This window comes from Phyllobates terribilis, unplaced genomic scaffold, assembly GCF_046119375.1.
Source record: "Phyllobates terribilis strain yellow unplaced genomic scaffold, ASM4611937v1 Scaffold_1__5_contigs__length_1240528914, whole genome shotgun sequence".
NCBI lineage: Eukaryota > Metazoa > Chordata > Amphibia > Anura > Dendrobatidae > Phyllobates > Phyllobates terribilis.
Window position 1 is genome coordinate 799736950 of NW_027362761.1, and position 15893 is coordinate 799752842.

General features: G+C 38.9%; 1 protein-coding gene across 1 annotated transcript in view; it reads right to left on the bottom strand.

The window, feature by feature from the left end:
* Nucleotides 1–15893, bottom strand: part of FRAS1 (Fraser extracellular matrix complex subunit 1) — a 626357-nt gene that overhangs the window by 95350 nt on the left and 515114 nt on the right. The window contains exons 39-44 of the mRNA XM_073637084.1: nt 14060–14211; nt 12759–12921; nt 10849–10981; nt 6504–6694; nt 5811–5964; nt 1895–2158 (exon numbers count right to left, since the gene is read on the bottom strand). Coding sequence (XP_073493185.1) covers nt 1895–2158; nt 5811–5964; nt 6504–6694; nt 10849–10981; nt 12759–12921; nt 14060–14211 — 1057 coding nt within the window. The remainder of the gene's footprint in view (nt 1–1894; nt 2159–5810; nt 5965–6503; nt 6695–10848; nt 10982–12758; nt 12922–14059; nt 14212–15893) is intronic.

Here is a 15893-nt window from a genome sequence, read left to right on the forward strand (position 1 = left end):
TGTAAATGACGTCTTCCAGGCTATGGGGAGGACATTCCCTGGAAGATAACTCTGCCTCCAGAGATTATTTTATATAGAACGAGGGCATTACTAGAGTAAGACATGTAATGGCCGCTCTCTGCTCTCCTGATCCCACTGCAGAGCTGTGTGTGATTATACCTGACACATCTGCAGCTTCCTCTCAGCTTCCATCTCAGACAGACAGACAGGGTTGTAATGTTGTTGCAATACAGCAGAGCTCAAAAGCTGCAAAAAATGTGTCTGCAAGAAGACAAAGTTCATTTCTCCTGTTCTATGTTAGTTACTTGTCTCACACTGGTAAATTCCCCTTCTATTTAAAATAAACTCTGGATGCAGAGTTATCTTCCAGGTAACATCCTCCCCATAGCCTGGAAGAGGTCCTTTAAGAAAAACGTGGTTCTCTCTGGAATAAGGCATCAGATCTCAGATATCATTTTATTTAGCTTCCTATGACCTACATACAGACGGCTTTGGAGGGTTGATCTTACTGACAGATTCCCTTTAAGCAGACAATTATCTACTCTGGAGAGAACGCTAGAGTGTCGCATACTGGGACACGAGTTCTCCCACGGAGAGTTGAAGATGTAGTGGCACAGCAAGGAGCTTGTGGCCCTCATCGAAAAGACTTTGCAAGTACTAGTGGGGAGTCGTACCGACGCTCCCTCATTCATCTCTACCTCATCTGGTCCTGGCCTGCCAAGTCAAATGGCAACATGCGGTCTGCAGAGGTGTATCGCCAAGGTAACATCAGCACAAACACCTAGCCAGAACCCCTCCATTTTCCTGTAGAGTGTCAGGGGAATGGATGATGCTCCCCTCGCCCCTGACTGCAGCCTCCCGCACCACATTAACAATTACACAAATTCAGCTTCAGATTCTTCACAAGCAGCAGACTGGTCTCACATGTTGCCAGCTAATAACACCTAGGGTAAGAAGAAGGCCACTCCTAATGCTGGTTCATGCCATTCTCCACTACATGGTAAGAGGGTCGATAGTGTGAAGCTGCCTCTATGATACACACCACAGTCTGTGTCTTGTGTTACCATAGTCAGTCCAGTTATTTACTAATTTTCTAAAACTACAGTGGTCTTTCTGATTGGTCGCTAAAAGTAAATACTTTTACCCACATTTTATATTAAAGGCAAAAATCCCCTGAAATGTCACTGCTATCCTTGTTACGATTCTCCACTCTTCAAATAAGTTTGTCACGCCAATTCATCATGAATCAACTTGCCCAAGAAGCTGGTGCAGGAAATTTTTTTTATGGAGATCTCACATATTTTTAAGTTTTGCATATGATAATGTTATATATTGTGAACATTTTCATCCAATATAATAGTGACCAAAATGATTATGGAAAATACACTGGGGCAGATTTATAAATACTGTCACAAATGTGGACAGCTTAGGATCAGAATAGACATTTGAAATTTAAACCAAAAATTTGATGCCATGCTTTGTTGGTGCACCAAGTACAAAATGTGTCAAAAACTAAATGAATGTGGTGCCTAGCATATATACGCCAGAATTGTGGTGCATTTTGAATAGTAAATCTGACCCACTGCACTTTGATCATGATGGTCAACCAATTAGTATGAATGAAAACTGAATGCACAATGAGCTATTCGCCTGCACTTTATTCAGCAAATTTTGCTCATGACAAGGTGAATACATATACATATAGGTATAACACATACATACTCTCCGGTCACGGCTCAGAAACCGACAAATCCCAGCAGAGCACAGTGCGTGCGTTGGGGGATTCCTAAGTCTGCAGTCACAGAGTGATTGCAGACTTATCAATTTGAACTGGATAACCCCTTTAAGTTTTCCTACTTTCATAATAGCATAGGCTTCTACATGTTAGACATACCTGCTGAGATCTGTAGGCCCCTGTTCACAGCCAATCTTGGTGGCTCTTTTCTCTGTGGCTCTATAGTAAACTGTAATCTTCCGGTATTAGTGTATCGGCCATCTGAGAGAGAAAACCTGAATTCATCTGAATGTGTAGCCCCAGTCTCTGGAATGTATACAATCAACTCATCTAATATATCCTGATAGGTAAAAGAGGAGCTCTGGGACAAGATCCTTCCATTATCCAATCGTTCAGAGTAGAATTGCCTCCGGCGTAAATGTCCTAGAGGAATTTACAGAAAATATTATCAAATAGCATACATTTATTTATTTAAAAAAGCCAATTAATGCAACAATTAACAGGATGTTTATATAAAAGCTTTTTTACACAACACTTTTAGCTATCGTAGATGTTTAGTAAAGCAAAATATGATGAATATAAACTGATATTTTTGTTTAAATATGTTTTGTAAAGTATGGATCAGGGTCAAATGACATTAGAATAGAAGTAGGTTACAACACCAGAGTGATAAGCATCTTATTTTCTCATTTCGTTACCGTTAAGTATAGACTTTAGTAAATTCAAAACTTTGACTTTGAGTTGAATCACCATAAACCATGAAAAGTCATGAGATTATTAGAAAAGGACTATAAAACAGCAGGAATTGATAATAATGTGGGTTAAAAAACAGATTTTTTAATACATATATAAAACAGAATAAAACAATCAAGGCATAGTTAATAGTTGCTTGTGGGGAAATAGAAAATATAGGTTACAAAGTATATATTTACAATGTTACATAGTATTTGATATCAAGAGAATGAGCGGAGAGCATCCACGGAACCCATTCTTTTTCACAGTGTTCCACCATGTCAATTTGAGTTGATGAGAGCTTCTTGCATAGTGTTACCTTTCCCAGATCAGTCGCTGGACCTTTGTTTCCTTACCCTGTCGCCAATCCACGCAGAGTTAATGTGGTAACCCTGCAAACACCACTGACATCATCACCCAAGGCCTTTTAAGGCTGGATCAGGCAGTCACTTGCTGTCTGAGTATTGAGATAGCATTGCTATCAGCAACTGTATGCTTGTCAGGAGTTGCTTCATCTTTCATTTCGCTCAATCCATACTGTAAACCCTGCCATCTGACAAGATCAATTGCGTTTCTCCATTGCCTCCAGTTTATGCTGCTCACCCTGAACTACGGCTTTGAGCATCCACCTCACCAGGTAAGCTTTTTAACACATAGCATTATATTATTAATACATGAGACTGACTAGATCAACTGTAGGCCTTTCGATTACCACTTATGGGCAATATGGATATGTGCTCAGGGGAGGATGAATCTGACTAATTTGCAATCAGGATTGTTAATGTTCAAAGGTTTCTCAAAAGAGAAGACAAAATATCGGATGCTTAGGGCACGAGCATCCTGTGACCTGATGAATAAGATCAACTACTTGATCCAAAAGTGAGGATACTTATGTGCATATCCACCACGTAAATAGAATCAATTTTAGGAAAGCCCCGAAAGCACAATGGAGACATGGTTAGTTGGATAAATAAGTAATAGGGACGTAATACCCAAATTCCAGAAATGTTGGGATGCTGTGTAAAATGTTAAAAAAACAAGAATGCAATGATTTCGAAATTTCTTCTAGACTTATTTTAATGACAACGGAACATAGAACACAGATCAGAAGCTGAACGTTTTTCCATTTCACTTGAAAAAAATCACCTTTTAGTGGACCAGATAAACTTGAAAATGTAATTCTGAGGCATCATTTGATCTCTATTACTGGGACTAGTAATGTGCAGAATAAGTATTATAGTCAGGGTAAAACCCTCATTTTAAGAGTATGGAACCTTACAATCCAAGACAAATATGGAAAATACAACTTTATTAGGTCATTCAATGTCAAACATCATGACTACAGGTGGGCTGTCACCCGAAACGCGTTGATGTTACATTTCTTCTAGCTGTACTGCTGATCTTGTCCTCTGTTATGCACTTTGTGTGAATAAAAGCCTATTCACGGCTTGATGAGCCGGATTATCTTCATTTTACGATTGTTCCACGCCTTGACACGGTGTTTCCGGGCTCCGAACACCTCCAAGTGAGCTGGATCTAATCTTATTAACTAATGTGACAGTTTTATAGATTGCGTTCTTCCGAATACGTGTACTTTTTTATTTATTTTTGGTTTTACATAAATATATGTATTTATTGGTAAAATGTTTTTTCATTTATTTATTTTTTTATATATATATTTCTTAAAAAAAATCTAACTTTTTTTTTTTTTTTACTTTTTCCCTTTATGGGACTTCAAATTTTATTTCTCTGATCACTTTTCTCATGCATTGCAATACACATGTATTGCAGTACAATGGACTTGTCAGCTTTACACTGGCAGATCTCCTGGACCCTTTTTCTGGCTGGTCACCCTAAATATCAGACCCAGACTTCATCATATGACCTCCGGCTGCCATGACAATCCTCAGCTCTCCGTGACCACGTTCCAGAGGTGCCGGAGGGCTGAGAGAGGGAACCCATTCCCTCTCACAATCTTCTAAATGCCGTGATCGTGGAATCTAGAAGATAACACATGGATATCATCATCAGGACCTGAGCCAATCAGGACACACTGATGATGTCGCCGATGCAGAGCTAGAATTTTGCACTAGAATCCCAGCGCCTGGAGGTGTGTGGGGGTCTAGATCACTGCAAGACCGCCGATCGTAATCAAACGTCGGAGCTGCAGAAAGACCAGCAAGTTTAACCTTAAATAAACGTGGGTGGTCGGGAAGAGGTTAAACTTTTTCTTTTTGAATGAATACTTTTATTAACATTATTAGGATTACAAAAATATACAAAGTATACAAGCAAAGGACATAGAGTAATAAATGGTTGATTCACCTAAAAAAATAAACCATTCTATGTATAACCTTTTAGCTATAAGTCAATATAGCAATATAAATTGCTGTGCAATAGGTTAATAAACAATAAAGTAAGCTTTAACAATGGCGTCAAATGAGCATTGATAACAACAATTGCCTGTGTTTCCTCCTCTCTTCCATCAAGGAAAATTATAGTGGTTTTAGAGGATCTTATCCTCATGGTGCCTGGTTTTGTGTCTCCATATCGCAGACATAACCTGTTGCAACATTATCGGAGGATCTCCCAACAACAGCTTTTATTGAAACCACACGGCTGCTCCAAAACTATCTTGCAAGGATTTACTAATGTAGTAAGGTAAAAGTACTATAATACTCTCCCAAATGTCTAAAGAATTCTATGTTCATTTTCAATAGACGCTTCCACATTGTCTGTCTTCATCAAAAAGACATGTTTTTCCAAAAACAATTTGTATGGAGGGGGTTGCTTTGAATCCCGCTGATGGTTTTTTTTTTTTTTTTTTACAGTATTTGTTAATCACTTTAGAGTACTTGAACTTGCAATAGTTCGATTGCTTGTACTATGTACTGCAACACTTTAATAATGCTGCATATAGTAAAAATCACAGTCTCATTTGAAGCTGAGCCGCAGGCTGGGCTCAACAGAGTTCTGTGACGGCAGGCATGAAGGTCTTTAACAGATCCCCGGCTGTCATTGTAACCCACTGGCACCCAGCACATAGAATGACGCGCCCCCATGCTGATGAGCTGGTAATGATGCTGTCAGGGAAGAGCTGTGTTCCACCCATGGCTATTAGAGGAAGATCCTGGCTATGACACACAGCCGTTATCTACCAGGTATGGCACAGTACATGTAACAGCAGATAACGGGAAGAGGTTAAAAGAAAGCTTTTTAACAAATCAGAAAAATAATTGAATTTCTCAATGCCTGTAATGTCAATAAAACTAATTTTACTCCATTTATGATGACATTAGCCATAAGTTATGATGACATTAGCCATAATTTATGAACCACTTACCATGGACTGGTGTTTTTGTGACAATAAAAATGAGCTCGTTATCTGGTGTATCCATGTCCTGGACACTTAAGCAGGTATTCCTTATAACTGCTCCTGCACTATCATGAACAACTACAGGTAATAAAAATATTTGGGGAGGTTCATCGTTCTTGCCCTATAATTAGAAAACGTAAAAAAGAGAGTTTATTATATTCATGCATGTGCATTTTATAGTTGAAATAAGATAGGTCACAAAGGAACATTGTGACACAAGACATTAAAGACTAAGACGACTTCTTTGTTTTACAAAATTCTTTCATCGTGTAGCCTGCTCATATTACGGTTTAGAATAAGCCTAAATGATAGCATATTAGTGTTTTATGCTTTGCTTGAAGCCAACTGAGCAAATCACTTGAGCTTATTTTGCTCTGATGTTCTCATTAAACTTTCATTTGTTCCAGTACACTCTGATTACTTTTTGTTACGCAGTGTGGAAGGAAATTACATGTGTCACATAATGCCATATTCACCATTATACCATTAAATATTTAAGAAGGCAGCATGGGGCACAGTAAAACTGACCACTTCAAATGGTTGTTTTGGCCAACAGCTTTTTTGAGCGAACTTCTATATTTAAGAGAAAAAAGATCACAAATCGGCCTTGTTACATATCTTCTTTGCACAAGCATCTATTTAGAACTGAGCAACACTCACCTCTATAGTGATAGTGATATTGAGAACTTCAGACTGGCTTGATCCATCAGTCATAAAGAAACTAAAGTAGTCAACACTTGGCTCCACGCTGTCATGGACACTCTGTACATAGTAGATGTAATTTTCTATGATATCCTGAATTGAAAATGAAGATTCTGAGCCCTCCTGACCTCCCAGAGAAGTTCGACCTCCTGTTTCAAGGTTTTTCAAAGCAAAAAAAGAAGTATATTGCAGTTATACACATTCATAGAGTTCCAACAAATTCTACAGTACTTTACAGAACTGTCCCCAATGGGGTTTAAAATAGTTTTTCACTTATTTTCAACTTATTTCATAGGAAGCCAATTAATCTTTCTGGAGCTTTTTGTAGAGTGGAAGGATCTTGGGTGCATGAAGACAACTCAAGCAAACACAGCTGACATTCATGTTATATGATATCATATACCAATAATAATTCATTATTATTTACTAAATAGAGAAGACGAAAATCCAGCTTCTGGTAAGTATAAAAATTCAAAACATTTATTGAAGACATAGTTAAAATCCAAGTATTAATATAGCAATCGGGGAGCAGTTTTTCTTATATGTATTATGTGTTTGGTTGTCTAGGTAAATTTTGTTTCTTTATTTTATTTTATATGTTTTTCACCCAATCAAATTCATGGCATGTGGATTTAGGGCTGATGGGAAATTTTTTCGAAACGCATGACCATGCTTCATCCTGCTCCCCGTTTGCTATATTAATCCTTGTATTTTAACTACTTCTTCAATACATGTTTTGAATATTTACACTTACCAGAAGCGGGATTTTCTTCTTTTCCAGTTTGTATTCCAAGTTTGGTCAGGATGTTTCCGTGCCTCTGGACTCCAAATACGGTGAGCTGGTTACACCCTTTTTTTCTCATTATTTTTTACTGCATAATTTAAAGATACATTTAGACTAAGGTCACCATAGACACCTTAAATGTAAACATTTAAGAAGACGGTATTGTAACAGTAATGGTCTATTATGCCATACTATATATATATGTGAAATGGAGTCAACTAATAGAAATGTTAATAAATTTTGAAAAAGCTTATCAATGGTAATTTTGTGTACTGCTACTCTGTATAGATCCGAGTGTGTTTCTTAACACACCCACAACCCCACAGATACTGCTATACATCTGCTATCTTATGTATTCAAAAAATATATACACAGCTCAACAATATGATCACTGCATAAAGATGCATATGCAAAGGAAAAAAACACAACAGATGCAAGTCCAATGTTCTAATGTCAATGATCACATTGATACAGAATGCATTACAAAGATTAAAAGGTAACTGTACTTTCATGTGTACATGAGAAATAAGACTATTTCTTGCAATTATATGACTTGTACTCAGCATTTTCACCAGTTTTTCCCTGTGCAAGCTTCATTTCTAAATTTACAACTGACTCTGAGCTGGTGGGAGGAGACTAGCTGATGAGATCTCTCACTCTCTCACATACACATCACAGCACAGCACACAGAGAGGGGTTCCTGCACTTCATTCCTTAGTTCGCACACAGGCCGCAGCAGTAGAGATATTGAGTAAATTACAGGGCAATAGTAATCAGTCTAGATGTGAATCCAGATATGGGTTGAGGTAAAAGACTTTTTAGAAAGCTTAGCACAATTTTTCTTTGTCTCCCTTTGCTCTTTACTTCTCTTTCCTCTTCCCTCTTCATAAAGTGTAATAGGAGGTGCAACCTGACACCTCACTGTATTGGCAATTAGCAAGACAGGGTGGTACCAGAATTCTCTGATAATTTTTTTTTTTTTTTTAACTCGTATGAACTATTGAATCATGCTAAGTTTCCAAAGTTTCTTATATTTGCATTTACTATTAATTTATTCAATATATTGCTTAGTTGAACTGAAATATTTGTACAGTCCTGGATTATCAGTCAAAACTTTCTGATTGTGCTGATATGCCTTATTAGTGCTGTCACATTTTTGTTCTAGTAAACTTTGTGGTTTTAAAAATTGGATCCCACCAAAAATTTAAGTGATGACATATTGCAGATATATACAGTGGATGAAATAAGTATTGAACATGTCAACAATTTTCTAAGTAAATATATTTCTAATAGTGCTACTGACATAAAATTCTCACCCAATCCACACAGGCAAAGAAATCAAATTATAGATGTCCATAAATTAAGTTATGTGTAATAATGAGAAATGATACAGGGAAAAAGTATTGAACACATGAAGAAAGAGAGGTGCAAAAAGCCATGAAAAGGCATGACTCCAGCTGAAATCTACAGTAATTAGAAAGCAATCCTGCCACTTGGTGAAAAATAATATCAGCTGGTTCAACTGATGGCCTATAAAAAGGTGTCTCATTACCAAGGTGCCACACAAGAAACATCTCATGATGGGTAAAACCAGTGAGCTGTCTCAAGACCTTCGACACCTTATTGTTGCAAAACATACTGATGGCATTAGTTATACAAGAATTTTTAAACTACTGAAGGTTCCAGTGAGCACTGTTAGTCTCATAAACCGGAATTGGAAAGAACATAATTTCACTATGGCCATGACAAGGTACTCCCAGCAAGATTTTAGACAGAAGAATGAAAATAATTAACAGAAGAGTTGTCCAAGAGTTAAGGACCACATGTGGAGAGCTACAGAAAGACCTGGAGTCAGCAGGTACAACTGTTTCAAAGAAAACAATAAGTAATGCACTCAACCTCCAAGGCCTCTATGCACGCTCACCACGCAAGACTATTGCTGAACAAAAAGTATGTTCAAGCGTGTTTACGGTTTGCTCAACAAAATTTAGACAAGCCTGTGAAATTCTGGGAGAGTATAGTCTGGTCAGATGAGATCAAAATTGAACTGGTTGGATGCCGTAATACACACCATGTTTGGAGGCAAAAAGGCACTGCATATCATCCCAAAAACACCATAACAGTGAAATTTGAAGGTGGGAGCTTCATGGTGTGGGGCTCTTTTCAGCATACGGCCCAGGCAAACTTCACATAATTGAAGGAAGGATGAATGGACAAATGTACCAAGACATTCTTGATAAAAAACTGCTGCAATCTACCAGGATTATGAAGATGAAACATTTCAGCAAGACAATAATTCCAAGCACACAGCCAACAAAACTCTCAATTGATTTCAGAGAAAGAAAATAAAGCTGCTAGAATGGCGAAGCCAATCACCTGACCTGAATCCAATAGAAAATTTATGGAAGGAACTAAAGCTCAGCGTTCATAGAAGGAGACCACAAGACCATTAGGATTTGAAGAGCGTTTCTGTGGAAGAATGGGCCAAAATCACACCTGAGCAATGCCTGCTACTAGTTTCTCCATACAGGAGGTGTCTTAAAGCTGTAATCAACAACAAAGGCTTTTGTATGAAGTATTAAATACATTTTAGTAAGTGTGTTCAATACTTTTTCCCTATGTCATTAATTATTACATATAACTTAATTTATGGACATCTATGGTTTAATTTCTTTTTCTGTGTGGATTGGAACAGTTGTTACCAACATCTGATGAGAATTTCATTTCAAAAGCACCTTTAGAAATACATTTACTTATAAAATTGGTGACTTGTTCAATACTTATTTCACCCACTGTAGCTATAGCAGTTATATGCCACTCTGGGTACTCGGGTGTACAAGTAGCGTTTCACTCCATGTACAGGCAAAGATAAATACAGGTAGTTGGATAAGAGTCTGCAGTGGTAGAGGTAAAGCGACCTCTGTCGCCGTATAGTGCACAATACAAGGTGATACCTTTTCTCTTACTACTGCAATACTTTGGGTCAGACAAAGGTCTAAATTGTTGACCGAAACGTCACACATTTTCTGTTTTGGATTGCAAATGAATAAATGGTCTCATCTACGTCATGCAATGGAGGGTAGAGTTCCTTATGTAGTAATATATCATTGCTTAATATGATGGGAAAGCCTTTTTAATTGCAAAACACTTATATGAGACTGTATGTATCCCACAAGCATGCAGTTGAATTCGTTTCTTTACATGTTTTCATTAATTTTGAGAAATGCAGTCCAAGGAGTTTCAAAGTCGGATACAGCTGACTTCTTGCAGAAACACCTAAGCAGCAATATATAAAGTTCTTCATCTCATAGCACATTCATCTTTACTCAGCTCATTTAAACATTAGCACATGCCACAGAAGAAATGTATTGCCGGCAGCAAATTTGAAGCAATCTCACAGAAAAGATATGTTTTGCCTCTCAAAACTGCTATAACATCAAAATACACAACAGATAGTATTAAAAAATACACACTGTTCACATTTCATCCCAAGCATTGAGAAAATAATACTAGACTTACCGTTTTTTATGTTCTCAAGGTAACCAAACCTTGGTTCTCTGACAATATTCATTTGTAGCCTAGGTCCGAATGTGACAGACTTAAGGGGTAGTATATCATGTGCAGATAAAGGAATTCTGCCTCCTTCTTGCACCTATGGATTTAGCAGAATCATAAAATGTATTTCAACAGAATTAACATTTAGTTTGTCTTGAATTGTATAGCAAGTGATGTGTGATAGTTTGTCAGAGGGAGTATTTTTCTATAACCATGGGTTAAACCAAAGGCAGACATAGATGTTTTGTTTTCAATCTTTCATTGATTATAACAATGTGGTTTGGCAGGTAAATGCATGGCAGCTGACGTTAAAGGGGATATCCAACCTTCTAAAATTCTTAGGATAGGTTATCAATATTAGATTGGTGGGTTCCAACACTTGACATCCCCGTCTATCAGCTAGTCACTGTGCTCAGTTAAGTGTTGCAGCCTCTCCATGTTTTAAGTCTCTCAAAACACTGTCTAATTAGTAGCAGTGGGAAGAATAAGTGACTGGCACAAAGCAGCCATCCCTATGTGAACGGTGAGCAAATAGCCAGAGTAATTTTAACATTGAAGAGGCTGTACCACTGGCACAAGCACAAAGAGGCCCCTTCAGATAGTTGAGTGCCAAGAGTGCAGAGAGGTGGAATCCGATTGATCCAATATTTATGACCTATCCTGAGGGTAGGCCTCGAATTTTAAAAGTCTTTAAATGGTGGGTCATAAGTGGAAAGAAAATTAAGATTAAGAGGAGTATAACAATAGCGTGCACTTATAAATGTGCATTATAATTAGAGTTGGGCAAAAGATTCACCGAACCTTGGCCTTCTGGCGGCAGTACATGTCTCCAGACCAGAGCACTGCAAACCTCCAACTACCTGCAGCATACCCAGTGCCTCTTCTAATTAGTAGGTCCAAAGAGCTCATTACATTGCGGTGTCATGGAAGCCTTGAAATCAGGAGGGACACCGAGGATGCCGCAGGTAGTAGAAAGGTTGAGGTGCTCTCATCCAGTGGCCATGGACTAATGACATGACTGCTAAAATAGGGTTCTGGAAATCTTTTTGCTCAACTCTATTTATAATATATCGGTCTTAAAGGGAACCTGTCACGTCCTAGCTACTATGTACACTGCCCCTATAGCGTTATTAGCGATGCAATGTGCAACACTAACAAACTTTTTTCATTAAAATTGGTGCCACTATAATGATTTTATAACCTTTAATGTACTTATATCCTACCTGCTCGTATTCAGTCATAGGGGTGTGATTCTCATAGGGGCGGGCGCAGCATTAAGTCAGTGCTGGCGCCACCCATGTATTTGAATATTGCTTCCGGCAAGCGCTATTATTGTGGGGCACATGCACATTTGTTCATGTCAGGCCGCTGGTCCCGCGCCTGCGCAGTGAGGCTGCGTGATTACCAGCTTCACTGCGCAAGCGCTATGTTCCCCACGGATGTGCAGTGAAGCTGTGTAGTTCGCAGATTCACTGCGCATGCGCTATGACGCTATGTTCCCCGCGCCTGCACAGTGAGGCTGTGTAGTTACCAGATTCACTGCGCACGCGTTATGTTCCCCACGCGTGCGCAGTGAAGCTGCGAAATACACAGCCTCACTGCGCAAGCGCGGGGAACATAGTGCGTGAGCAGTGAAGCTGGTAATCACACAGCCTAACTGCACAGGCGCGAGGAACAGAGCATCATAGCGCATGCGCAGTGAAGCTGCGAACTATACAGCCTCACTGCACACGCGAAGGGAACATAGCGCGTGCGCAGTGAAGCTGGTACTCACGCTAGAAGCTAGTAGCTAGAACATGACAGATTCCCTTTAAGTGTATATGACCTTAAAACACTTGTGATTATATTTTTTACACTTGTCAAAGGACACTAACCGTTATTTGCTCGCCAGACTGCATTACAGTTAGACTCCTACTGGCTGGTGTAATGGTGATAGTGAATATCTGACTGTCCAGACGATCATTGTCCTCATTGTACACCGTGAAGTGGAAGAGATCAGTGAGTGGCTGGTTGTCCATCTCTGATATCGTGGAGTACCTACAAATGACAGAAATGTAACAAAAAACTGACAGCTCAGCTAGTTTCTATGCTGTAAAATTCTTAACTGACTTTCTTGTACATATACCAAATAAGCCTATGTGGCCACGATGCAGAAATGCTCCGGATTTTTTTCTGAGCGTTTCTGCATCTCCCTGGCAGAAAAAACACATGCGGATTGTACATGCGGATTGTACATGCGTTTTCCTGCCAGGGACAAGCGGATGTGAAGTGTTCTTCACATGCATTTCCGCATGTGGGTTGACAAGCGCTTTCCAAGAGATTTTAGCATCACTTGGAGAGTGCTTGACAACTTGGTCACACTATATAAATCCATGCAACCGGCATGGATTTATATAGTGTGACCCGAGAGAATGGTTAAAAATAAAAAATAAATATATACTTACCTTCTGATGGCCCCCGGAGTCCTTGTCTCTGCTTGCTGACACTTCGCGGTAGATTTAAGGACCTGGCGACGTCAGCGGTCGCGTGACCCGTCACATGACTAAATTACGTCAGCGCAGGTCCTTTAGTCTACCGCGAGCTGCCGGCAAGCCAAGACAATCACACCGGGGGCCATCAGAAGGCAAGTATAATATTTATTTTATTCTTTTTTTACAGGTTCTATGGTGCCCGGGTCTGGAGGAGAGTCTCCTCTTCTCCTACCCGGGTACCATCCGCACATTGAAACGCATGTAATCCACATGTGCAGATGCAGTGATGCGGATGACATGCGTTCCAATGAAAGTCAATGGCATAGAAAACGCAGCGCTTCCGCAAAATAATTGGTAGTGCTGCGTTTTTTTCCGCAATGATAATCCGCAGTGGAAATTTCCGCAGCATGTGCACAGCACATGCGGATTATCATTGGGGAACATGGCAGACCTGTGTGGCCACAACGCGTTTTTTAAGCGTTTATGCCGCTGCGGAAACGCTTAAAAAACGCATCGTGATCACACAGGCATATAAGCGCATTGTGGTTTTTGTAAGAGTCAACCATTTCCAGAATATTCCTCTAATTATTCCAATATAATTAGACGTAAACCTAAAGATCATAGTGACTGCATACTTTAGATTGGATCTACAATAAAATTGTAAAGATGTTTACATGTTACTGCTTTCCGATAGTACAACTTACTTAATCTTCCTATTTTTGATATCTTCCATTGTGAAAAAAGAAAACTCTGATAGCTCCTCAGGTGGCTGTCCTGACTTGGTCTTGGTTAGAACGCCATACATTGGCAGGGAGACTAGCTGGATTCTGATTTTGGAGTCCTGGGAATGATTATCCTGATTAGGAAAAATAAAGTCCATTATGGTGGGTCATACATCTAAGCGTGTACATGACAATGAGCCCTCCAAATACAATATGAAATATCTAAAAAGAGTCAGAATTTAGTGGAGGACTATGATCTGCTTCAACAAGTCACCAGTTCCTTAGATTTCATTTACATTATGAATGAACTAGTCATGGATAGTATTAGGTATGAACTGTAAAAAATAATCAAATCATCCTGCATCACTGATATAGAAGTCACCTGAGTTCGTTCATAAACCACTGAGTATTCATTAAGTGAAGGAAAAATGCAGATTCAGATTTTTATTCTCTTTATGGAGCTTTACAAGCTGAGCAAAAATGACACAACCAAAACAGGTTTCTACAATGGTCTGTTTTTCTATGGAACTATGAGCTCTTGCCTTTGTCATAGTATGAAAACCTAAAGGTAATGCATTAATTAGTAGGTAATTGGCAATCTCACAAGTGACAGCTGCTGTAATTGTGAGCATTATTTGCATAAAATATTACTTGATTGCATTACTTAGCAAGAAAATATGTAACGTTCATTCTCAAATCACATTAACAAAGTCCTTTCTTCAAAGCCACTGAATGAATAATGACACAGCCTCTTCAACACCATCACTTTCATTATGGAGCCACAAGTTAAGCAGGCAAATTTCTCTGTAATGTCTCCTTTGATAATAAACAAATGATAGACATCAAATGATACTCTATTCTACAAATGGAGCTAATGATTTCTAGAGTGGACCCGTTTTACCTGCTGGGATGGTTATGGGGATTTATAACTAATCACTAATCCACACATTTGTGGTGCCAGAAATATACTGGTACATAAAAGGACAGAATGCCACATGGCAAATACCTCTCTTTTGTGCTGGTTCAATAAGCATACACCCAATTTTAATAAAAGGGAATTTAACACTTGTAGGGTAAAACTGCAGTGTAGCCTTTATACTGGTTCAACCTGACTGGTTTTCTAATGCAGCATTACATTGTGGAGAAGGGGAGCCTTGTTTGTTGGAAATCTCCTGATTCAATAGTATCCTGATATTAAAGGATTATTGTCAACAAATGAAATATTTTTCACAAAGCACAGTGTCAGCATAACTATTTTAATATACAGACTAATCCCAACATTCGGGGATTGTGTCTTATTTCATCTGCTTTTTCCCCCTCTGTGCTTCCAGCTGCCCAGAGCTGAATGGACAGACCACTTGTTCTCTGTTAAAGGGAACCTGTAACCAGGTTTTCCCCATATAAAGTAGGGCCAGCACCTGTAAGCCCTCATATACAGTATTCTAGAATTCTGTATATATGTTACCAATGCGCCCTGCATAACACAAAAAAGAGCCTTTATTATTTTTACCTACGGGGCAGGTCCAGTACAATAATACACAGAGAAAGGTCAAAGAGCGCCGGCGCATTCGCACTGCAGTTACCGCCTTGCGTATTGTTGCTGTGCTGTGTTTTGCCATGGTGTATGACCTGTGACATGAAACTGTCTTCCACAACCTTTCCTTTGTAGCAGACTTTTGTTATTCCTCACCCAGTTTTAAGCTACAGTACAGACCAAAAGTTTGGACACACCTTCTCATTTAAAGATTTTTCTGTATTTTCATGACTATGAAAATTGTACATTCACACTGAAGGCATCAAAACTATGAATTAACAC